This window comes from Grampus griseus, assembly GCF_964374135.1.
Source record: "Grampus griseus genome assembly, chromosome: 6".
NCBI classification, from domain to species: domain Eukaryota; kingdom Metazoa; phylum Chordata; class Mammalia; order Artiodactyla; family Delphinidae; genus Grampus; species Grampus griseus.
Genome location: NC_139000.1, coordinates 85,301,004 through 85,325,415, shown reverse-complemented (window position 1 = coordinate 85,325,415; position 24,412 = coordinate 85,301,004). Strand labels below are relative to the sequence as shown.

Genomic DNA, 24,412 nt, shown 5'->3' with positions numbered 1-24,412 from the left:
GGGGTGCTGATTAATTACTTAGATGCATTTTTTTGTCGAACACCATTGAACAAGATGAACTGTGTGCGTTTCATTATACATAAATTATACTGTAATTAAGTTGATTAAAAACCAAGGTACCCACAACCAGCTCCATTCTAGAAAGTTTTGAATTACATAAATAATTTTTTTAAATTCTATGAGCCTAGGCAGAATAATCAGGCTACTTTCAAAGAATTTTTTAAAATGATATCAGATTTCTCCTCTGAAATACTAAGTAAGATATGGTAATGAAAACATTTATAGTCGTTTAAGAGGGAAAAGAAGTAAGAATTTAATACCTAGCCAAGGAATGTTCATAAGTAAACACAACAAAAAGCTCACCTAAAAATGGGAGGACTAAGAAAATATACCACATACCCATCCTTCTAGGAAGAAAAAAAAAGTAGTGAAGCCATTTCCCAGCTGACTAGGAGATGACTCAGACTTAAGAGATCAAGAGTAAAGAAAGTCTAAATACTTATTGCAAATATAAAAATATAATTTGAAACTGGATGAAAATGTAAAACAACGATTATAATTCCTAGAAAATAAGATATAATACAAAAACAAAATATAGAGATAGTATGAGTCACAAATCCCAAACTGTATTTATTAAAACTGGAGAATGTGGGTGAGGGAAGTTGACAGAAGTAAATGCCCATTAAATTCTTTATTTGATATAGAATAAAGTCAAGAGCTATTGGTTAACTAAATTGTGAAACATCCATTTATGGAATACTCTATAGTCATAAAAATATTGAGGAAGCTCTTCATGGTCAGATACGAAATTATCTATAAGATAAACTTATTCTAAAGAGGGAAGCACAATACAAAAAAGTGTATAGCATGTTATGATTTGTGCAACAAAAGAGGAAAAAATATACTATACAAAGGAAACTGGTGACCTTGGTTGCCTTGGGGAAGGGTTACTGGGTAGCTGGGAATTAGGAGTAAAAAGGAGACATTGTAAATTTTTTTGTCCTTTGCTCATTTGTAAATGAACCATGTAAATGTGGCTTATTTTTAGAAATGAAATTTTAAAATGTATGATTTGTTTTGTTTTGACTTTCAGAATCAAATAAACATTCATTGAAGACTTTATCACATGTGTAAATCTAGTTTTTTTATGAAGAAGGCATCACAAATCAGAAAAGATTCAATAAATGATCTTGGATAACTGGTTTCCTATTCGAAGACAAAAATGTTTAGTCCTCATTTCACAACCCTGACCAGAATAAACTACAAACAGATTAAAGAGTGAAATTACAAAAATAAATAAATAAATAAAAATTAAATAAAAATATTAGAACAAAACAGGTGAATCGTAGAGCAAAGAAAGACTTCCCAAGAGAAACCTAACATATTTTATTACATAAAATTTAAAATCTCCTATAGATTAGAAATATTATATAAAATTAAAAGGTATACTAAAAACTGAGAAAAATACTTTTCACAAATATAAGAGATTAATATCTTTATTTTATATATATATATATATATTTTTTTTTTTTTTTTTTTTTTTTTTTGCGGTATGTGGGCCTCTCACCGTTGTGGCCTCTCCCACCGCAGAGCACAGGCTCCGGACGCGCAGGCTCAACAGCCATGGCTCATGGGCCCAGCCGCTCCGCGGCATGTGGGATCTTCCCGGACCGGGGCACGAACCCGGGTACCCTGCATCGGCAGGCAGACTCTCAACCACTGCGCCACCAGGGAAGCCCTATTTTGTACATTTTTTAAACAGGAGAATAGCTTACAGATTTATGTAACGTAAGTCTTATGTGACACGGGAGCCTCCACAGGAAATGAAGGCCCGAAGAAACAGACCTGCATACTTTTCTGCTGGGTTTGATGACGAGTGGACACTCAACTCAGGAACAGCCAGATGGAAGAGATGCACGGGGCAAGGTACGTGAGAAAGAGCACGGAACTTCCATGCCCTCTCCAGGTACACAATTCTCCCCACATCTCCACGTGTTCACTAACCTGGAAGTTCCAGTATCTTTATTTTTTAAAGATCCAATCAAATTAGAAGACAAAACAAACTTTTTGAAACCTCACTAACACCTCGATATAAAAATGAGCAAAGGAAATTAACAAACAGGAAATGAAAACGGTTAAGAAACATAAGGATGTATGAAACCTCATTGATAATTGTAGTAATCCAAATTAAAGAGAGGCCTTCTCTTGCCTATCAGATGGCTGAAACACCAAGGGAAAGAAGACCTTCATAAACTACTGATGGATATGTAAATTGGTACAACCTTTCTGAAAAACAACTTGAGATATGTACCCAGCCTTAAACAGGTTCAAAACTTTTGACTCAATAATTCTAATTTTATACAAACTGTCTCCCCAGGAATTTAATGCAACTTTATTTATAATAAGAAAAAACTTTGGAAACAATAAAAATGTCTAATAATGTGGAAATGTTAAGTAAAATCTGATACATTCATACAATAAAATATTATGCAGACATTAAAATTATCAACTTGGGGCTCTCCCGGTGGCACAGTGGTTGAGAGTCCAAGGAGAAACCATATTTTAAATAAAGAAATGTTACAATTACAGAAATTTTACCTGGCATCAACATGCCCAGGATCTCAACTGAAAGTGTTAATTATTGCAATAAGCAAGAAATTCGCAGACAAAACCTTGATGATGCATTAGCACTTGCCTTCCATCTTTCTTATACACCTTTGGTTCAAAACTTCATGGCCAGGGCTTCCCTGGTGGCGCAGTGGTTAGGAATCCGCCTGTCAGTGCAGGGGACACGGGTTTGATCCCTGGTCCGGGAAGATCCCACATGCCGTGGAGCAACTAAGCCAGGGGGCCACAACTACTGAAGCATGCACTCTAGAGCCTGCTTGCCACCACTACTGAGCCCGTGCTCCACAGCTACTGAAGCCGTTGTGCCTAGAGCCCATGCTCTGCAACAAGAGAAGCCACCGCAATGAGAAGCCTGCACACTGCAATGAAGAGTGGTCCCTGCGCACTGCAACTAAAAGAAAGCCCGCGCACAGCAACGAGGACCCAACACAGCCAAAAATAAAATTAATTAAAAAAAAAAAACAAAACTTCATGGCCAAATAGTGTACAGAACAGATGCAATACTAGGATGACTCCAGTGGGCCAGCCCACAGGAGCACTGTCGCTCAGAATAATGAATAACCCTGTACAGGCTCCATGACCAAACCACAGATAACTCTACTATAATGGTGTTTCCATGGCACACTTGCCTGCCCAGAAAGTCTTCAACCAAGAGCACCCACTTATGGCCCACAAACCATCAGCTGAAAGCAGCTGCCTTAATAATCTAGGAATTGATAACTCTGGCATGAAGAACCCCACATGCCATGCCTAGGCTTCCAAGTGCCTCTCCCCATCCCGGGCTGTTTTCTCTGACAGGATGTTTTATAGTATGTTCAGTCCAACCCAGCTAATAAAGGAGCTCTTTTAAAGTGGAGAAAAACACTGTGTGTTGGGTTGCTGGGTCCAGCATGTGTGCAATACATAAAGAAGCACAGAACACATGTACAGTACCTTCCCGAAGCTGTGTTGGCTTGGCAGAATTTTCCCCACTCATTAAAACAACAAAAGATGCAGCTGCTCGAACCGTAGCCTGCCATGTTGACATGGCAACGGGTGGCTCCTGGCATGGAAAAAGGGCCCTGTTGTTTATGGGCGATCCCATAGTATAAACACATGGCCTGCAGAAGAAAGACAAAGAAACAAAGGGGGAGAATCTTTAAAATGAGTTGTCACTTTTCTCACCACCATGGTAGCGAAGGTTAAGTTGAGCTTTCAAAGAGAAAATATCTCAGACTTTGTAGCTGGCTGGTTTCAGAGCATCTTGAACTGAAACTACCAAGGGCTGTGTGAATAGCTGAGTGGTAATTTCTCCCAAATGAATTACTTAAACATGTAAAGAGAGTTTTTTGTTTGTTTGTGTGTTTGTTTTTTAAGGGGAAAAATATTTTTTTGGATAAAGTTTTAAATACTAGTCTGCCAAGTTAAAGTTTACATTAACCTTGCCCCTCCCTTTAGGCCCTTAGGCCTTCGAAAGAAAAAAGTTTTAGAGACATTCTTAAAAAATTGTGGAAAATATTCTGGAAAAGAAAATATGTTTAGCGATCACTGAGATATTAATACTTAGAACAAACAAGCCGGTGGTCTCAAATCCAGTGCTGGCGGACAGATACCCCCAATCTTGGAAACCACCACCTCAAAATGGAACCCTTGTGGGAATCCTTGTGTGGAGGCCAAGAACAGGGGTTGGCATATCAACAGGACTGCAGGTCACAACAACCAGGCTTGTGACGGGAAGGCCAAGTGCAGAGCTGTTACCAAAGCAAGTGTAGGAAACCAACGGCATCACATTAGGGCTCATTCTGCTACAGTTAAAAAACACAAACCCACACATACCAAGAACAATCCCTTCCATGATTAAGTCACAGACAGAAATGGAAAAAAAAATCTATGAGATCAAAGAAATCTATTCTTTTAACACCACAGAGGAGAAGGTACAGACTGACCCTCAGGAAGATGTCTTAGGAAAATGTTTCTACTTTTTGCTTTTCAGGAGTTATGGCAAATATAGTTTTAATCAGCTTGATTTATAGAGTAAATAATAGAGCAGAGCACTACCTCTCTCGCATAAACTGGTTTTCCTTTTTAGTTAACATTGTTATGACTGAACATTTATTGTGTTCTTACAATAAGCAAGAACACACAGAATGATGGCCCCACTCCATCAGTCAGGGTCCAGGAAGGAAAAAAGAAACCAGTCTAGGACTTAATAAACAGAGGTAATTTAATATAGGGAATTGGTCATACAAGTAATAGAAGTGCTGAGAAGCCAAACAGGGGAGAGTGAGGCAACTCAGAGATTAGCCACAGTGGTAAGGAGCTGTGACTCTGCAGGTTGGAGGAGGTACTGTTACTGGGTGTTACAGGGTCATTTGACAGAAGCCAGAGTCACAGTGGGGAATGTCCAATGGGTGCTGGGACCAGGGAGACTCAGTCATTGATGGAGATGCCAAAAGAAGCAGAAAGAGGGGAGGAAATACCTTGTTTCTCGCCAACTCTCAAATGTTCCATCAATGCCCCGCATTGGCCAAACCTGACAGGAAGCCAGAAGACGAGGCAGCCTGAGAAATGAGGTTCCTTGTCATTCAGAGATCATAATAAGAGCAGAAAATGGACCTTAGAGCAAACAGGCAGTCTACCTCCTAGAAGTGTATATGCTGTGATAACTCATAGAATTGACATGAGGCAGAGAAAGAAGATTAGAAATTCAGAAGACTTTAGTCCTGGCTGGGTTACCAACTCATTAAATGGCTATGGAAAAGTCCCTTGACCTCTCTGAGTCATATGCAAAATGGGGATGGGGGGCAGGTATGTGACTTCTATTGTCTGTTCTGGTCCATAAACCTATGATGATGTCCCAGAAACATAGATACAAGAACAAAGGCAAATTTTCATGGAAGGCCCAGAATCCCCCATCGATTTCAGTGAGTGCTGAGCTCCCACCCTGGTCCCCTTGGATCCCTGGTTAATTGACTTAGCCTTAGTTAACTGCCCAACTTCAGGTTGTTTGAGAACCTAATGACAAAGTTGCCTAAAGCCACCTCCTCCTAGGCGGGGCTGCTGGTTGTGGTTGCCTGGGGTGGGGGGGGGGAATGCTTTAGCAGCTCAAGTTCTGAAAATTCCACCTGTTTTTCCCCAAAAGCCCCATCTTAGGGAAGGATCCCAAGAGGAAACGTATGGTCAGTGGAAAGGGAGTATATTGCCACTGGCCAAATGGCAGGTATAACTCCTCTTCCTCTGACCATGGCAGCCATTGAGAATCAAGGCTTTCTTTCTCACTGAAGCAGAATGGATCCCACAATTTTGCTCAGCTCATGAGCTTTAGGAATCCACTTCCAATCTAAGTAGACTTGTGGAGATAAACCTATTTGTGATGCTCACAGGAAGTGGGAGGCCCTTGCCTAGAGATCGCCTAAGACTTTCTCTGCCTTGTGCACAGGGGAAGCTGACCCCATATTATGGTCCTAAGTCCTAGGGTATTTAGGCCAAGTCTGAAAGTATCTGTGCTCTCTTGCCTTTGCACGCAGCACCTCATTTCCCTCGGGTGACTCTGGTGCTACAGGTCTTCCCTTCCCTGCACAGGGAGCAAATCCTCCCCCAAAAGACTGGCTTGCCCAGATGTTTGCTCTCCTTCTCCCGATAAGCTTGGGTTGGAGGTCATGCTGGTATATTATTATGCATTCCACCTGTGCCCTTAGGTATGTGGTCTCCAAGGCTTCCTCCATCAGCCTCCCTACCTCTTTCCAGAAGAAACAATCAGATTTGAGATGAGGTCATATGTGAGAAACACTGCAGAGGAAGAATCAGAAGGACATAATGATTTGCTGCAGGAAAAGGAACAGAGGCCTCTCTGAGGTAACCAACTTTCAAGATGGACCCCAATGACCCCTGTCCCTGGTATTCACACCCCTGTGTAGCCCCCTCCCACATTGTATCAGGTTGGCCTGTGTGACCGATGGCTATGGCAGAAGTGATGTCACTTGTGAGATCAGATTATTTAAAAATCTGTGACTTTTGTTTTAGGGGTTTTCCTCTGTGTCTCCTCACTTCCTCAGGACAGGGCAGGGGGGGCCATGTCATGAGGACACTCAGGCAGTCTATGGAGGAGCCCACGTAGTAGGAACGAAGGCCTCTAGCCCACAGTCAGTGAGGATCTGAGGCCTGTCAACAACCTTGCATGTGAGTTTGGAAGAGGATCTTCCAGCTCCAGCCAAGCCTTGAGATGTCTGTGGCCCCGGCAGACAGCTGACTGCTACACTGTAAGAGATCCTGGGCCAGAACAACCCAGTTAAGCTGCTCCTGGATTTCTGACTCTCAGAAACTGTGTTTAAGTTTTGTTCTTTTAAGCTGTTTAGTTTTGAGGTAATTTGTTATGCAGCAATAGATAACAGAATTTTCTCAGGTTTCTGCCTCAAGGGAGAAGATGGATCATGAAGCTATTAAACAAGAGAAGAAACTAAGGGTACCAAGCAGGTCACAGGAAGGGACAAGGGAGAAGGAGAGTTCCTACCTGTTTAATTTGCATAGAAAGGGCTTTACACACCATATGGCAAAGGACACTTGTACGGACACAGAGACCTCAATTTCCTAACCCCAAACAGTATAGTGTCCAACAATGGGACTGAGTGTCTGAAATTAGATCTATCTCAGAAATTTAGAAATGATGATGTTATGAAGTAGTAAGTTACTGAGGCTGCAGGCAGATCTGAGTCTGGGTATCGTACACAAATAGGGAGGTGGGGAGGGAATCCTTCCATTGACTGGATTTAAAAAAGCATGTTATCACCATCATTTCCTCCCCAGTTCTCTATTATTTCCCCCTCTAAACAGCCTAGTTCTAGATATTTTGTTCTAGAGTTTTGTCCTGATCCCCTGTCATCCTCTTGAAGGCTCATTTTGCATTGGCGCCTGAAGTTTCCCACCAAGGGGATTAGATGCCTGGCCAGATCCCAGGAAGCTCTCACCTCCAATCCTCCCACTGTCCCCACAAGTCTCTTTCTCTCCCCTCTTTATATGGCTGGGGCATCCTTTCTGCCAAAGTCTGTATGTTTTCTTTCTAGCTTTCCACTTGGTCTCTAGAGCTATAACTCTGAAAGTATAGATCCATTCATCTGTCTAAAAGCCACACCCATAAATATACCCTTGTCTGATATGACTGAATCACTTTCTTATTGGAATGTTTTCAGAAATAGGAAAACAATCGTAGGCAAAATTTCTTGAAAATGTAGATTCCCTTCATGTTCCCAGTCTACTCCCTTCTTGGCCTTTTCTTCTTTCTCAGCTGCAGCTTCACTCCTCCCTCCTCAACACACTCAAACCGAGTGCCAGTGACTTCATAACCGATGGCTTTTTCAGCTTTCACAATCTGATATTCTTATGCATGTCATATGTCATGGTGCAAATGTCTAAAACAATCTAAAGTTAAGTAACTACATTTTAACAGGGATGAAAGCTTTAATCCCTGGATAAAGGTCTAGTGGTGGAATTTTGGGCATCCGACAGAAAGTGGAGAACTGGTCGACATAAGGTCTTCACGGAGTTAAACCCTCCTGAAAATCATACTCTCTACGTGGTGACTCCTACCACACACACATTCCCCACCCCTCCCTCCCGCCGCCCCTGTGTCCCAAGAGGGGAGGAAAATCTACGTGCATTTATAAACATGCTCTGCAGTTATCTGGGTATGTAATCACCGAAAGAAATGCAGCTGTGTTTATTCAACATGCACAGCCTTACACCTCGGCCATGTTGCTAAAATGCTTATGGGATAGATGTTTAGGCGCCAGCCTGCAATTCTGATGTTTATAACTTCATTATTTCCTAACTGAACAATTTCTTCCAACATGAAAAGGAAAACTCTCTTTCACCAGGGCTCGTTCTACATGCCCTGGGATACCCACCCGCATGGAAGACCCCCCTGGAGAGCCCAGACTAACTGCACAGGAGTTGTGGGAATGGGAGGAGGCCACTGAAAATCAGAAAGAAAACAGGGTAGGATGGGGGTCACAGGCAGGCCCGTGGCTTGTTGCGTTGAAAGAACTTCTAAATTGAGGAAGAACCTGTCAGAGTTACAATTACTTCAGCTTCTTGTGTGTATGCGGAATAGTCAAATGAGGATAAGATACACTATGCTGCTATGGTCTGAATGTGTCCGTCCAAATTCATATGGGAAATCTTAATGCCCAAAGTGATGGTATTAGGAGGTGGGGTCTTTGGGAGGTGCTTAGGTCATAAGGGCACAACCCTCATGAATGAGATTAATGCCTTTATAAGAGGCCAGACCGAGCTTCCTAGCCCCTTCCACCATGTGAGACCGCAGCCAGAAGTCGGCAGTCTGCAACACAAAAGAGGGCCTTAACCAGGACCTAACCATGCTGGCATCCTGATTTCCAACTTCTAGCCTCCGGAACTGTGAGAAATAATTTTCTCTTGTTTATAAACCATTCACTCTGCAGTATTTTGTTGTAGCAGCCCAAATCGACTAAGACATCAACTAAACTAACATGTTTGCTTGTCTTTTTGGGAGGAGCCATCTTTAAAGCCATCTATAAAACTTGTAGGGAATAGATTCAAACCATATATTTTCTTTATTTTCAGTTTACTATATGCATGTCTTTTTGCGGTCGGAGTGAAAGGGGGTTATTTTTAGTTTAAAAAAATGTTTCAAGTTTCACCACTTTCCATAAAAATCACCCATTTTCAGAGACTTGATTATCACAGATCAACAACTGGGGAGAGGGCTGCTTCAACAGACTCGGGTAGGAGGTGATGAGCCCCCTGTTGCTGTGGGTGTGGCTTGATGGGATGTTTTCCCACACTGATCTGGTCACTGGAAGCCAGGGGACCACAGATGTGACAGCTCAGTGGGTCAGATTCTTTTATAAACTCCCCAGAGTTACAAAGTCTTCAGGCCTCCTCTAATTCCTTTCCGTCTGTACTCCTTCCTGCACCCGATCTTTTTTATGGCTCCATGTTCTCATTAAACCTAAGTTACAATTTCCATTGTAGGTAAGAAACCCTCTTGCTTTCTTGTTACACAAAAACCAAGAGCAGACTACTAAAACAGGAAGTGTCAACCACAACTCTCTCTCACCCCTATACACACACACACACACACACACATTCTCACACACACCCCTTCTTTATTATCATTCTTCTTCATGGCACAGTCACCAAAACTGTGACTCACCAATCATAATAAACATATATGGCAAGTTCAAGGAGAATGCTGCTTTGACTTGGATAGATTTTGTGTATGGTCAAAATGGACTGGACTGAAAGTGGCTTTGAGTCAGAAAGTCACCTCTCCTTTAACAGAGGTGTTTTGGGTGCAAAATAAGCAAGCTGTTTGTACAGGCAAAGATAGTACTTTTCATCTGGAAGTCCCTTGTGAGTGTAGGATTTCATGTATGGAAAACATTTGGAGGTCCTCTCACGGAATTTTCTCATTTTACACACAAGGAAATTAAGCTCCAGAGATGTAAAATGACTTATCTGAAGTCACATAGCTAGTTGGCAGCCCAGCTCTGAGTACTCAGTTCTCTTGGCTCTCATTTTTTAGATTCTTTTCAACACTCCAGGCTTTTGGTTATAGGTCATTTTGATTTGTTATCTTCTGTTGATGTTTGGTGATTCATGGTTTTTTGTTGTTGTTGTTTGGTTGGTCATTTTTGTTACTTGTTTAAATTAAGACAGTCCATCATTGCCTTTTCTCGCAAGACTCAACTGGGATACTGAGAAACAGAGATCCATCTAGACAGTGCAGCAAGGGGATAAGGAGGCTGAAAAGGAACACTTCCAAACATTTTCATGTTTGGGATTATCAATTCCTCCTTTGCAGTTATACTATGATATTATAGAATTAATGGGTATTTCCCCTCCAGTTCTCATGAATTTTACATTGGTTTCTTGATGCAAGTAGGGGGGAAAAAAGGTATTAATTACAGAAATGTTCATTTTAGACCTGAAATCTCTTCTAAAATATCTTCTGCTCATTCTTTTAATTTTAAAACTTAATAGTAAGATACAAAACAATGAAACTATTTTCGTGTTTGTGTGTGTGTATGTGTGGTGGGGGGACATGTTTTAACATCTGGTTTCGATATCAAACTAAAAATACTCCAAAGGTCTACATCGTCCTTGGTCCAACAGCTGAACAATAAATATAATTTAAAAAAATCATTCCCTCCTTAGTATTTTGCCAACATCATTCTGGCTTTGTCTAAAACAAAGAAACATCATACTGATCTAGGAAATTTTAAATTTTAATATCACTTTAAGTTATAATGTATTTTCCTAGTCAGCTACCTTTAACAATGACCCAAATAATTATAGTTTTTAAAATAAATTTCCTATGTTTAACTGAATTTCCCCTCCATTCAATTCATGTTCAGTGATGTCATCAGCTTAAGCAAGATCTCCTAGACCACTTGGCTGGTTCCACAACTATTATAATGATCCAAAGGGAAAAAGGAATGGGTTAACAGAAAAAAATGCTTTGGTTTTAAATAACATTTTATTCACTGGAATGGAAAAAAGGCAGGAAAATGCAGAAAGTACATAAACTTTGAATAAAGATTTCCATTTTTTTAAAGATTTTTTTTCTTAAGTATGTTGAGGCTCTGGAATCAAAAAGATATTAAGGCCTCTTCCTGTCTAGCTTAGCAAGTACACCATTACACATTCTTGACTGTTCCAGGTCTCATCAAAATATTTTCAAAGGGCACACATACTCACACACCACAAAAAAGTAAACATTGTTTCCAAGAAGCATGTATCATATTGTTAAGTATGTGGTTATTTCATCAGTCAGTTTTAAAGGTCACCTAAAATCCAGTATCTGAATGCTGGAGGCAAGAAAGAGCACTTAGGTTCAAGAGAAGCCAGAACCCCACAATGGCTAAAACAAAGTAAGAAAATGTAGTTTTGTTTGTTTTGCGGTACGCGGGCCTCTCACTGTTGTGGCCTGTCCCGTTGTGGAGCACAGGCTCCAGACGCGCAGGCTCAGCGGCCATGGCTCACGGGCCCAGCCGCTCCGCGGCATGTGGGATCTTCCCGGACCGGGGCACGAACCTGTGTCCCCTGCATCGGCAGGCGGACTCTCAACCACTGCGCCACCAGGGAAGCCCAGAAAATGTAAAAACAAAGTAAGAAAATGTAGTTTTTATATTTCCAGCTATTTCATTTTAGAACTAGAATAACAATGAGGAAGAAGAAATGATTAACAATGATTTAAAGAAATACTCTTTTATAGCTGCAAATACATTTTCAGTTCTTGTCCAGAGAACACTGCTACTTGGTAAAAGTGGGATGAGAGCTCTTATGAAAGAGGAATTTCAGGATGGAAAGATGATGATTTTTTTTCAAATTTGAAGTTTATTCTTTAATGAGTTTTTTATTTGATCAGTTTTAGATTTATTTTTAAAAGTACAAAGATAAAACACAGTCCCCATATATCCCATACCCAGTTTGCCCTACAACTTACATTAGTATATTTGTCACAGTTGACACATTATTATTAACTAAAGTCCAGACATTAACTAAACTACTCAGATTTCATTAGTTTTCCTCCCTTTTCTATACCAGGTTACTACATTAATTTTAATCATCATCCTTAGGCTTCTCTTGACTGTGACAGTTTCTGAAGACTTTATTTATGTTGGCCTTGAGAGTTTTGAGGAGTACTGGTCAGGTATTTTGTTGAAAGTCTGATTTATCTCATGTTTTTCTCTTGGTTAGACTGGGGTTATGGGTTTTGGGGAAGAAGGTCACAAAGATGCCATTTGCGTCACACCATACCAAGGGTGCATACTATCAATGTGACTCATCACTGTTGATGTTAACTTTGATCTCCTTGCCGAGGTCACATTTGTCAGATTTCTCCAATGGAAATTTACTTTTTCCCCCTTTCCACACTGTCATCTTTGGAAGGAAGTCACTATGAATAGCTCACACTTAAGGAGTGAGGAGTTATGCTCTACCACGATAAGGGCAGAGTATCTATATAACTTGGACTTCTTTTGCACCATGGATTTGGCTATTCTCCTCCATTTGTTTATTTAAGTCAATCACTGTTTTATATTAGTATGGACTCATGGATATTTATTTTATACTTTGGGTTATCATCCAAAACTAGTTTTTGTTTTGTTTTGTTACTTTTTTAAAACATCTTTATTGGAGCATAATTGCTTTACAATGGTGTGTTACTTTCTGCTCTATTAAAACTATTTTATTTTGTTGCTCAGTTTGAGTCATTAGGAGTTCTTTCAGATGGCTCCTTGGACTTTGACAGACACACGTAATTCTGGGTTCTTGTTGCTGCTCTTTGAGCATTTCCTTATTTTCTGGCACTATAGATGCTCCAGCTTCATCTTGCATGTTGCCTGCCCCAGTCCCAGCCGTTTCTCCAAGAAGCCCTGGTTCCTTTACTGGAGAATATATTAGAGGCCAAGATCCAGGCACTAGAGTACACTCACTGCTTCTAAACCCACTCAGCTGACAAACAAGGAAATATATGTGTGTATGCTATCACTTGCAAACAACCATATCTATAATTATTTCTATATGCAACCATCTGTATCTACAGTATGCTAAACATGAGTTCATAGTGATGTCTCCAATTCTAATCCATTTCCACATGGATCATTCTAGCCTCCTCCCCTTGCTCATCTGTAATCTCCCACTTCAGCAGTGAGAAACCTGGCTCCCATCACTTGCACCCATTTACTAAATTGCTCAATTCCAGGATATATATACAGTGGTACCAGTATTGTTAACCTGTACCCCTATGGGAAACAACTCTATCAACTACAGTACAGTATTTATGTACAGTTCCTTTTGCCTTTAGCCTTACAGATTCAACTCATTTCCAAAGTTACTTAGGTCAGTATCTTTTTCCTCTACTCCCTTCAGTGAGGTTGTTTCATACATTTTTAATATAGCTAGATTGTTCTGTCACATTTTACATTTCATCCTAGGATCCTCTGACCTCTTGATTATTTATTTACATATTATCAAACAAAATAACAAGTTTTATTCTCAACAAAGGGTAGGATAAGAGTGGGAAGGGGAGAAGCCACTGATGGAACTTGAAAGGAAAAGTACCAGTTTTGAGCTTTTCTTAAGTTTCTGTCTAGTATCTGCTTAAAAATAGAAGTTTATTGAAAGCTAATATAATTTGTTTCTTTAAAGGTATTGAAATCTTTGCATACAATAAAGGACATGGTAAAAATCAAAAGTAAGAGACATAGCTCCCTTTCACAATTAACACATGGATTTTTGTAGGCGCTTTCAGTAACTTTATTCAATTTTCCTATTTGTAAAATGGGAATAAAAAGTTTCTCATCCAGACTAAGAATTTATAGTAGGCGTATGGATAGTATTCTGCCATTCAAGGGTAAAAATGTAACCACTGCTTTAGTTTAATAAATGTAGACTCTATGCCTTGAAGGAAGTAAGCTCTACCCAGTTATATTTTTCACACAATTGTGAAATTTTACATTTTCACACAATTATATTCATAAAGCATTGTAATCGTGATGATTACTATTTGCTCATATCACTAAGCAATTATTTCTGTCTAGTAACCTGGGATCCTTGGGCATTTTAAGTCCTTACAGTATCCAAACAGTTACCAGTATATATCTAGATTTATTCTTAAGCATGTGGGAAAATTTATATAGAGAGATTTGGTGGTCATTCATGGAAGATTATCTTGACTATAATAAAATTCCCCAAAAAAAAAGAAAAGAAAAAGGAGAAAAAAAATCTTTGAGGATTAAAAAAATTTTTTATCCCTGTAAGACTGCATAAATGCCATTTATTTACTAACATATAATCACAAACTTCCAAAAATGCACCTTAAACTCCTGCTGTGATCATGTGTTTTACTGAATTTTCAGAAAAGGAGACATCAAGAGTAAATTCAAGTCAACCTTTCAGGAGCAAAATGTGCCCACGGACCTTCTGAGTTTCTTTAAGGAAACCAGCATTTATCAATAACTCATTCCTACTCAACACTTTACATGCAGTGTAATTCACAAGTCTAATCTCTTTCTTTGTAGTAAGCACTAAGAAGAAAGCCATGTTTGAGGCCATTACTGAGAATTTCTTCTAAATACTGTCGACAGTTTCTTCTTCCCCGTTATTCTAATTCAAAAATGAAATATCTGAGAGTATAAAATCTAGAATTTCCTAGTTAAATATTCAGAGACAGTATATTGTCAAATCTTACTGAAAAGCCCATCTTCAATAATTTCAAAAAAATCTGAAGATACAGTAGGAACACCTATTTCTTTCCCTCGCAGACTCCCAAGAATATCAAACAAGTTATTCTATAGATAAGTCACTACGCTTTTGTACTGATGTAAATTTGCACCACCCCTGCACTATCCCAAAGGCCACCTCAGACTCCAGCAGAAATGACAGGAAGCAAACTCATTCTGAGCAGGGAGGGAGACCAGAGCAGGAGGTAAGATTAGAGGCAAAGAACGGGATAATGAGAGCTCAAAGTCAAAGTGATGGCTTTCAAAATATGATCTAGAAGGTTTTTTGGGGGGTGAGTTGGGGGAGAGATGTAAGCAATTTACCGAGACCACTGCCTCCATTAAGGGAGTCCAACGCTATAAAAGAAGACGCTGAAAACAAGCTCACAGAGATGAACGCTCCTCCAACCAAGATCTGCTATAATTATTGTATTGCTTTGCAGTACATTAGCACAAAGAAATAGGTAGAATAATGAGGAATCAATAAAGTTTGATTTGAAAATTCTCAAATTCTAAAAACCCTGAACAACTGTTAGAGGACAGGCAAGAAGAAAAGAACAAATGACTGCCTAAATACCCACCCTCTGAACATCGATGCCTCATCAATTCCTTCTCCCCACACAAAAAATCAGCAGTCTCCTTGGTGTCAGATACCCAGAATCATGGCCAAAGAGGCAAGTGTGGACTCAGCAGGACTGACTGTCACCCTCAGAACCAAATCCTTCCAGTGTTTGAGGGTTCATATTACATAATAACTGACAAAGTCCAGGGAGGCATTGCTGCCAAGAGACAGGTACAGTAAGAAAGCCACAAAGCGGAGCTGGCTTTATTTGGAAGCACTTTGCCAGGCTTCACACCAACCCAACTTGGCAGCCATGTAATCCCTCAGGGGGAATATGAAGGAACTTTGAGAAAGTATTTGCTCAAAGATACATATCATTTCCATCTACAGTACTGGAAGCTGCCAGCAGAGATCTCAACAGAGAGCTAGGCTCGGCATTTAACCATTAAACCTGACTTTCAGTCTCCTAACTCAGAAATACGGGGGCTTAATAAAGTAATCTTTTCATCCTGACTTAAGGGAAGTAATCCTATTAAGAGTTCAGCATGCCTGGGAATTTACCTGCTTCACTGTGGGTCGAAGGATTTAAGGTTAGATGGGTAATGCCACAATAAAGAGAAGTGTCTTTACACACCTCCCGGTGTGTAAGATTAATGGGCAGGGGACTGCAGAGTGCCCAGATAACCTACCTGCCACTCTGGTCTGAGGTCCACGTAACTGATCGCCCCTGGGGTTTGGTTGTGTACTGTATCCTTATGGCATGAGGAAAGTCAGTAGCTGTCTGAACCCCTGTCTTCCTGATCTGTAAGCTCCAAGTGTCAATGTCAAACAGGAGTTCCCCACAACCAGGAGCCTGGCTGCAGCGAGCATAATAGTCTAACTGCTCCCTCCAACGATCTGCAGGCAGAGCCACGAGTTCACATACAATCTGATTCCTGAGCTTGGGAGACCTTGTAAATTTTTCAATACCTGGCACAGCAGCAACATCCACCTCCTCAACCTTTAACACAGATAAATCACAGCAGTCCAACACTAGCAAAAAATCCTCACTCCCATGATTCCCTGCGTCACAGCAGTACTTTGAGCTAGAAATCCCAGAAGCCTGTTCCTGGTTGTCATGGTTACCATCTTTACCAGACGTATCTTTTTCACCTTTACCACAGATTACAAAATCATTATATCCCATTTTAGATGAGACGGTCCTTGTATTTGTTACAGGAATATGGCAGGGTTCAGGCGTCCTAAATTTGCAGGCTTTGTTTGACTCTGATGGGTAGGTTTCCTCGGTGGAACTACTCTGTTTCTTGAATTTATTTCCAGACTCGAAGAAAAGCACTATGGTGCCCTCAATGATTTGACTTTCGAAATCCACATCTAAATCCAGTACATAGTGCTTCACAAGTATGTGGCTGGTGTTGGCCATGAGAGGCAGGTCATCTCGGGAAGGATCCAGCTTTATGTCCATGGTATAGGTGTTGTTCGAGAACTTTGTTTAAATCTCAGAAGGGGCTTCCTGTCAGTCCCAATCTTCCAGAGTCATAAATGGCTGCTTACCAAAAAACACCCGATGTCACAAATTAGGGTTCCACAACTTTCAGTCCCCTGGTAAAGAAGAAAAACACAATCACACAAAATTCCAAACAAGACCCTTTGCTCCTGCAACTGCTGCTTCTGCAAGTTGACTACCTCCTTAAATAATTCCCCAATGTAGTAGAAGCTCATGGCTAGAAGGCAGACTAATCTTTTTGACTGACATCAAAGAAAATTACATTATGGGTTTCTAAAAATATTTCAATTATCAATGGAATGAAAGGGGCCTCCACAAAACCAGAAGAATCATGTTCCTAACTAGAACAGTCCTTGTTCCAGAAAACAGCAATTGTTAGGCAAAAGTGTAACATCACTGTACCTCTTGTTTTAAAAGATATTAAATGTATCGTTTCTAATTTTGTGCGCCAAAAGAAAAGGGATTGTTTCTCTACTGTGATTCTAAGTAACAAATGTGAATGAAGGCTAAATGGTCTCATATGTTTTATTCTTTGAGAGTAATCATTTAATACATACAATGTAACTCCAGGGATTATTGTACTTTTCACATTAGGACTGCTCTCATATCAGCACTTCCAGTAAATTACAGGAAAATGAGCCAATTTACCAAGAGTGCATTCTAAGTATTCCTTTGAGATTGTTCATGGAGATTTTTCAAATTTATAGTTAAATACTCAAGGTATATCATTACATCTTAATAGCTGAAAGCCCATTAACATTCTGGATAATAGCCTTCTTGTGGCAAACGAAAAGGTCTTCTCATCTGAAAAAAAAAAAAAAGGTATGCAAATGCCTATAAAAGGAAGGAGAGAAATTAAAACGTGGAAACAGATGTTGTAATAAAATGCCCAAGTTCTTCATAAAAGTTCTGATCAAAATGTAGTCCTATTTTATAACAGCAATCCAGCTAAAAGAAAAATTATTTGAAATTATTTCAGTCCCTGTTGTGTACCTAATTTCTTTCAGCATATTTTTTTTTAACCAAAAGTGGAAAAAAAAATGGCAGGGAAAAAGAAACAAAAACTCTGACAGAGTAGATTTATTTAAAATCACTTTTGTATTTCTAAATATCAAGAGGTATTCTTTTATCAACAGCAAAACATTACTTGCTTGACTTTTCAAGTAAAATTGAGCCCTCCATTTTTATTGTTTAACTCCTCCTCACTTCCCTTCTAACTTTTTCGGCCAATCTACTAGACTCTTATTTCCTTTCCTTCTAGAATCTCATTCCAACAATCAAAACTATTGAACTTTCATTTTCTACCTCTCTACAGGCTATTTCCTCATCAAAATCTCACCTATCCTTAAAAGAAGCTGGCTTCCTGCAGCCTTGTACAATCTGGTTTCAGGCTATTTTTTCCAGTCATGGAGACCACACTCCCTTTGAATCCTTGTCCTCTAGTCAAAGGGCCTGCTCAGCACACTGCTCCCTAAAGATGACCTGACATCTTGCCTCCATGCTTTTTGGAGGCAAGTAGTGTGCCACACCTGGAGTGCTCCTGGCTCCCACCTCCCATATCCACCTGCCAAATTCTCTTCTCCCTCCACACAGTTCAAGTCCAATTGCCTCCTGAAATCCTTCCCTGCTCCCTACTCTCCCTCCCCCATCCCCACCAAACCGTATGTGGTAATACACACTTTGACTTTAAGAATGATAGGAATTGAGAGAAATCAGGGATGTAAAAGAATAGTCTGAGATTACCTTAAGGAGAAGCTGGCACTCACTTTAATCCTAGAAAAGTCAATGGGCAAAGGGAATAAGCCAGGGTATTTTCTTTTCTGCATGAGAACAATTGAACTTGTCACATAATGAATAATAAACTACAATAAAGCTACTGGCTATATCTATGTAATCAGAAACAATGGATGCTAAAACTTCATCCTGCTGGTGTTTGGAGCTGCTGTAATGCAGTATTTTGTTGACTGGGCTATTAAAATTTTTTTTAATTAAAAAAAAAACTGAATACACACACGAGGAAAAGCCTGAATCAATTAAGACAAGGCTTAACTTTGTGGCTGTCTAAACTATCAAATTTGAAAAAGAATACTTTAGTATTTCTAATAATATAGATAAAACCATTTATTGTCTAACCCTAATAGATTCCTTCATTTACTTGTGAAAGTTAATATCATTTAATAAAATATATTCTATAGAGTAGTTTTCATCACTTCTGTCCCTCGTGGCTGTCCCTAGGCTGCCTTAGAGCCCTGCCCATCCAAGACTGTTAATGTCACTTTGTTTGTCAACCTAACTGGAAATCCTTTTGTCCTCTTCAGTAGATTCTTTTTTTTTTTGAATTGAAGTCTAGTTGATGAACAATATTATATAAGCTACAGGTATACAATTCAGTGATTCACAACTTTTAAAGGTTACACTCCATTTATAGTTATTATAAAATATTGGCTATATTCCCTGTGTTGTACAATATATCATTGTAGCTTATTTTATACATAATTGTTCATACCTCTTAATCCCCTACGCTTATGTTGCCCCTCCTCCTTCCCTCTCCCCACTGATAATCACTAATTTGTTCTCTATATCTGTGAGCCTGCTTCTTTTTTGTTATATTCACTCGTTTGTAGAATTTTTCAGATTCTACATATAAGTGATCTCATACAGTATTTGCCTTTCTCTGTCTGACTTATTTCACTTAGAATAATACCGTCGAAGTCCACCCACATTGTTACAAAAGGCAAGATTTTCATTCCTTTCTATGGCTGCATAGTATTCCATTGTATATGTATACCACATCTTCTTTATCTGTTCATGGACATTTACGTGGCTTCTGTATCTTGGTAAGTGTAAGTAATGCTGCTAAGAACACTGGGGTGCGTGAATCTTTTCCAATTAGCGTTGTTGTTGTTGTTGTTTGAATATATACCCAGGAGTGGAATTGCTGGGTCATATGGTAGTTTTATTTTCAGTTTTTTGAGAAACTTACATACTGTTTTCCACAGTGGCTGCAACAATTTACATTCCCACAACAGTGTACAAGGGTTTCCTTTTCTTCACATCCCCTCCAACATTTGTTATTTGTGTTCTTTCTGATGACAGCCATTCTGACAGGTGTGAGGTGATATCTCATTGTGGTTTTGATTTGCATTTCCCTGACGATGAGTGATGTTCAGCATCTTTTCATGTGCCTGTTGGCCATCTGCATTTCCTCTTTGGATAAATGTCTATTCAGGTCTTCTTTGCCCATTTTTTAATCAGGTTGTTTGTTTGGTTTTTTGTTGTTGTTGTTGTTTTGATTTTGGGTTTTTTTTTTTTTTTTTGATGTTGAACTGTATGAGCTGTTTATATATTTTGGATATTAACCCCTTATCAGTCACATCATTTGCAAATATTTTCTCCCATTTAGTAGGCTTAGTAGGTTGTCTTTTGTTTTTGTTTTTTTTTTCCTTTGCTGTACAGAAGCTTTTAAGTTTAATTAGATCCCATTTATTATTTGTGCTTTTATTTCCTTTGTTTAGGAGATAGAGCCAAAAGAACATTGCTGTGATTTATGTCAGAGTGTTCTGCCTGTGTTTTCCTCTGGGAGTTTTATGGTTTTGGGTCTTACATTTAGGTCCTTAATCCATTTTGAGTTTATTTTTGTGTACACTGTTAGAGAACGTTCTGATTTCATTCTTTCACATGTAGCTGTCCAGTTTTCCCAGAACCACTTATTTAAGAGACTTTCTTTTCTCCCTTGTATATTCTTGCCTCTTTTGTTGTAGACTAGTGACTTTATTCCTGGGCATTCTATCCTGCTCCATTTGTCTATATTCTGTTTTTGTGCCAATACCATTCTGTTTTGATTACTGTAGCTTTGTAGTATAGTCTGATGTCAGAGAGTGTGATTCCTCCAGCTCTACTCTTCTTTCTCAGATTGTTTTGGCTATTTGGGGTCTTTTGTGTTTCCATACAAATTAAAATTTTTTTTGTTCTAGGTCTGTGAAAAGTACCATTGGTATTTTGATAGGAATTGCATTGAATCTGTAGATTGCCTTGGATGGTATGGTCATTTTAACAATACTGATTCTTCCAATCCAAGAACATGGTATAGCTTTCCATCTGTTTGTGTCATCTTCAATTTCTTTTGTCAGCGTCTTATAGTTTTCAGAGTACAGGTCTTCTGCCTCCTGTGGTAAGTTTATTCCTAGGTATTTTATTATTTTTGATGTTACGGTAAAGGGGATTGTTTCTTTAATTTCTATTTCTGATAGCTGTTAGTGTACAGAAATGCAACAGATTTCTGTATATTAATTTTATATCCTGCAACTTTACTGAATTCATTGATGAGTTGTAGTAGTTTTCTGGAATCTTTAGGATTTTCTACAAATAGTATCATGTCATCTGCAAATAGTGACAGTTTTACTTCTTCTTTTCCAATTTGGATTCTGTTTATATCTTTTTCTTCTCTGATTGCTGGGGCCAGGGCTTCCAATAATATGATGAATAAAACAAGACAAGGGCATCCTTGTCTTGTTCCTGATCTCAGAGGAAATGCTTTCAGCTTTTCACTGTTGAGTATGATGTTAGCTGTGGGTAGGTCCTATATGGTCTTTATTATGTTGAGATATGTTCCCTCTATGCCCACTTTCTGGAAAGTTTTTATCATAAATGGATGTTGAATTTTGTCAAAAGCTTTTCTGCATCTATCAAGATGATCATCTGGTTTTTATTCTTCAATTTGTTAATGTGATGTATCACATTGATTGATTTGCAGATATAGAAAAATCCTTGCATCTCTGGGATAGATCCCACTTCATCACTGTGTATGATCCTTTTAGTGTATTGTTGGATTCAGTTTGCAAATATTTTGTTGAGGATTTCTGCATCTAGGTTCATCAGTGATACTGGCCTGTAATTTTCTTTTTTTGTGATATCTTTATCTGGTATTAGGGTAATGCTGGTCCCATAGAATGCATTTGGAAGTGTTCCTTCCTCCACAATATTTTGGAATATTTGGAGAAGGATAGGTGTTAACTCTTCTCTAAATGTTTGGTAGAATTCACCTGTGAAGCCATCTGGTCCTGGACTTTTGCTTGTTGGAATTTTTTAAATTACTGACTCAATTTAATTACTGGTAATTGGTCTGTTCATATTTTCTGTTTCTTCCAGTTCAATCTTGGGAGATTATACATTTCTAAGAATTTGTCCATTTCTTCTAGGTAGTCCAGTTTTCACAGTAGAGTTGTTCACAGTAGTCTCTCATGATCCTTCATATTTCTGTGGTGTTGGTTGTAACTTCTTTTGCATTTCTGGTTTTATTGATCTGGGCCCTCTCCCTTCTTTCTTGATGAGTCTAGCTAAAGGTTTATCAATTTTGTTTATCTTTTCAAAGAACCAGCTTTTACTTTCATTGATCTTTTCTATTGTTTTAGTTTCTATTTCCTTTATTTCTGCTCTCATCTTCATGATTTCTTTCCTTCTACTATCTTTGGGTTTTGTCTATTCTTCTTTCCCTAGTTCCTTTAGGTATAGGGTTAGGGGCTTTTTGGCTTTTTTTTTTCCTATAAGTTATGATAATGTTTTATTTTATTTCTTTTTTCCCAGCTTCATTGTGATATAATTCACCTATATTTTATTTTTTTCCATTCTTTTTTTTATTGAAGTATAATTGATTTACAATGTTGTGTTAATTTCTGCCATACAGCAAAGTGATTCAGTTATACATACATACACATTTTTATATTCTTTTCTATTATGTTGTATCATAGGATATTGAATACAGTTCTCTTGAACTATATTGAATATAGTGTTACACAGTAAGACCTTGTTGTTTATCCGTTCTATATATAAGAGCTTTCATCTGCTATAGGGTTAGGTTGTTTATTTGAGATTTTTCTTGTTTCCTGAGGTAAGCCTGTATCGCTATAAACTTCCCTTTTAGAACTGCTTTTGCTGCATCCCATAGGTTTTGGATAGTCATGTATTCATTCTCATTTGTCTCCAGGTACTTTCTGATTTCCTCTTTGATTTCTTCAGTGAGCCACTGGTTGTTTAGCAGCATATATATATAATTAAGTTGTTGATCTGTTAATTTCAAATGCATTTTAACAACCCAACAGTTGTACTCTCCTCCCCTCATGATTACTATTTTTGATATCATATTTTACATCTAATTGTTTTGTGTCTCCCTTAACTGCTTATTGTGGATATAGATTATTTTACTACTTTTGTCTTCTAACCTTCCTACTAGCTTTGTGCATGGATGATTTCCTACCTTTATGTTTGCCTTTATTGATGAGCTTTTTCATTTTGTAATTTTACTTGTTTCTAGCTGTGGCCTTTTCTTTCTCACCTAGAGAAGTTCCTTTAACATTTGTTGTAAAGCTGGTTTGGTGGTGCTGAATCCTTTTAGATTCTGCTTGTCTGTAAATCTTTTGATCTCTCCATCAAATGTGAATGAGAGCCTTGCTGCACAGAGTATTCTTGGTTGTAGGTTTTTCCCTTTCATCACTTTAAATATATCATGCCACTCTCTTCTGGCCTGCAGAGTTTCTGCTGAAAAGTCAGCTGATATCCTCATGGGAGTCCCCTTGTATGCTATTTGTTGCTTCTCCCTTGCTACTTTTAATATTCTCTTTATTTTTAATTTTTGTCATTTTAATGACTATGTGTCTTGGTGTGTTCCCCTTTGGGTTAATCCTGTAGGGGACTCTCTGCACTTCCTGGACTTGGATGACTGTTTCCTTTCTCAAGGTAGGGAAGTCTCCAGCTATTATGTCTTCAAATATGTTCTCAGCCTCTTTCTCTCTCTCTTTTCCTTCTGATACCCCTATAATGCAAATATTAGTGCACTTGATGTTGTCCCAGAGGTCTCTTAAACTGTCTTCATTTCTGTTTTTTTCTTTTTTCTTTTGTCTGTTCAATGTCAGTGATTTCCTCTACTTTGTCTTCCATCTTGCTGATCCCTTCCTCTGTATCATTTAGTCTACTGTTGACTCCTTCTGGTATATTTTTCATTTCAGTTATTGTATTCTTCATCTCTGTTTGGTTGTTCTTTATAACTCTTTGTTAAAAACTTCTAACTTCTTGCTCTGTGCATACATTCTTCTCCCAAGTTCTTTGATCATTTTTATGATCATTACCCTGAGCTCTTTCTCAGGTAGATTGTCTATCTCCACTTCACTTAGTTCTTCTTCTGGGGTTTTATCTTTTTCCTTCATCTGGAACAGGCTCCTCTGATGCCTCATTTTGCCTGAGTTGCTATCTGTATTTTTATTTATCTGGTAGGTTAATTATGTTTCCTGACCCCAAAGAAGTGGCCTTCTGTAGGAGAAGTCCTATGTGTCCCAGCAGTGCACCCCCGTCTCATCATCCAAGCTATATGTTCTAGGGGTTTCCCCTATGAGGGCTGTGTGGGTCCTTCTGTTGCGGGAGGCTATGTGGGTGGTCTGGTAGTCTTGGTTGGCCCCTAATCCACTTGGTTGCCAGGCCCTG

At 38.9% G+C, this 24,412-nt stretch overlaps 1 protein-coding gene across 1 annotated transcript in view; it reads right to left on the bottom strand.

Annotated features, from left to right (window-relative positions):
• AOPEP (aminopeptidase O (putative)) overlaps window positions 1-24,412 on the bottom strand; it is a 358,819-nt gene that overhangs the window by 286,573 nt on the left and 47,834 nt on the right. The window contains 2 exon segments of the mRNA XM_082656731.1: window positions 3,562-3,728; window positions 16,122-17,034. Of these exon segments, the coding sequence (XP_082512857.1) occupies window positions 3,562-3,728; window positions 16,122-16,897 (943 nt within the window). The 5' untranslated portion in view covers window positions 16,898-17,034.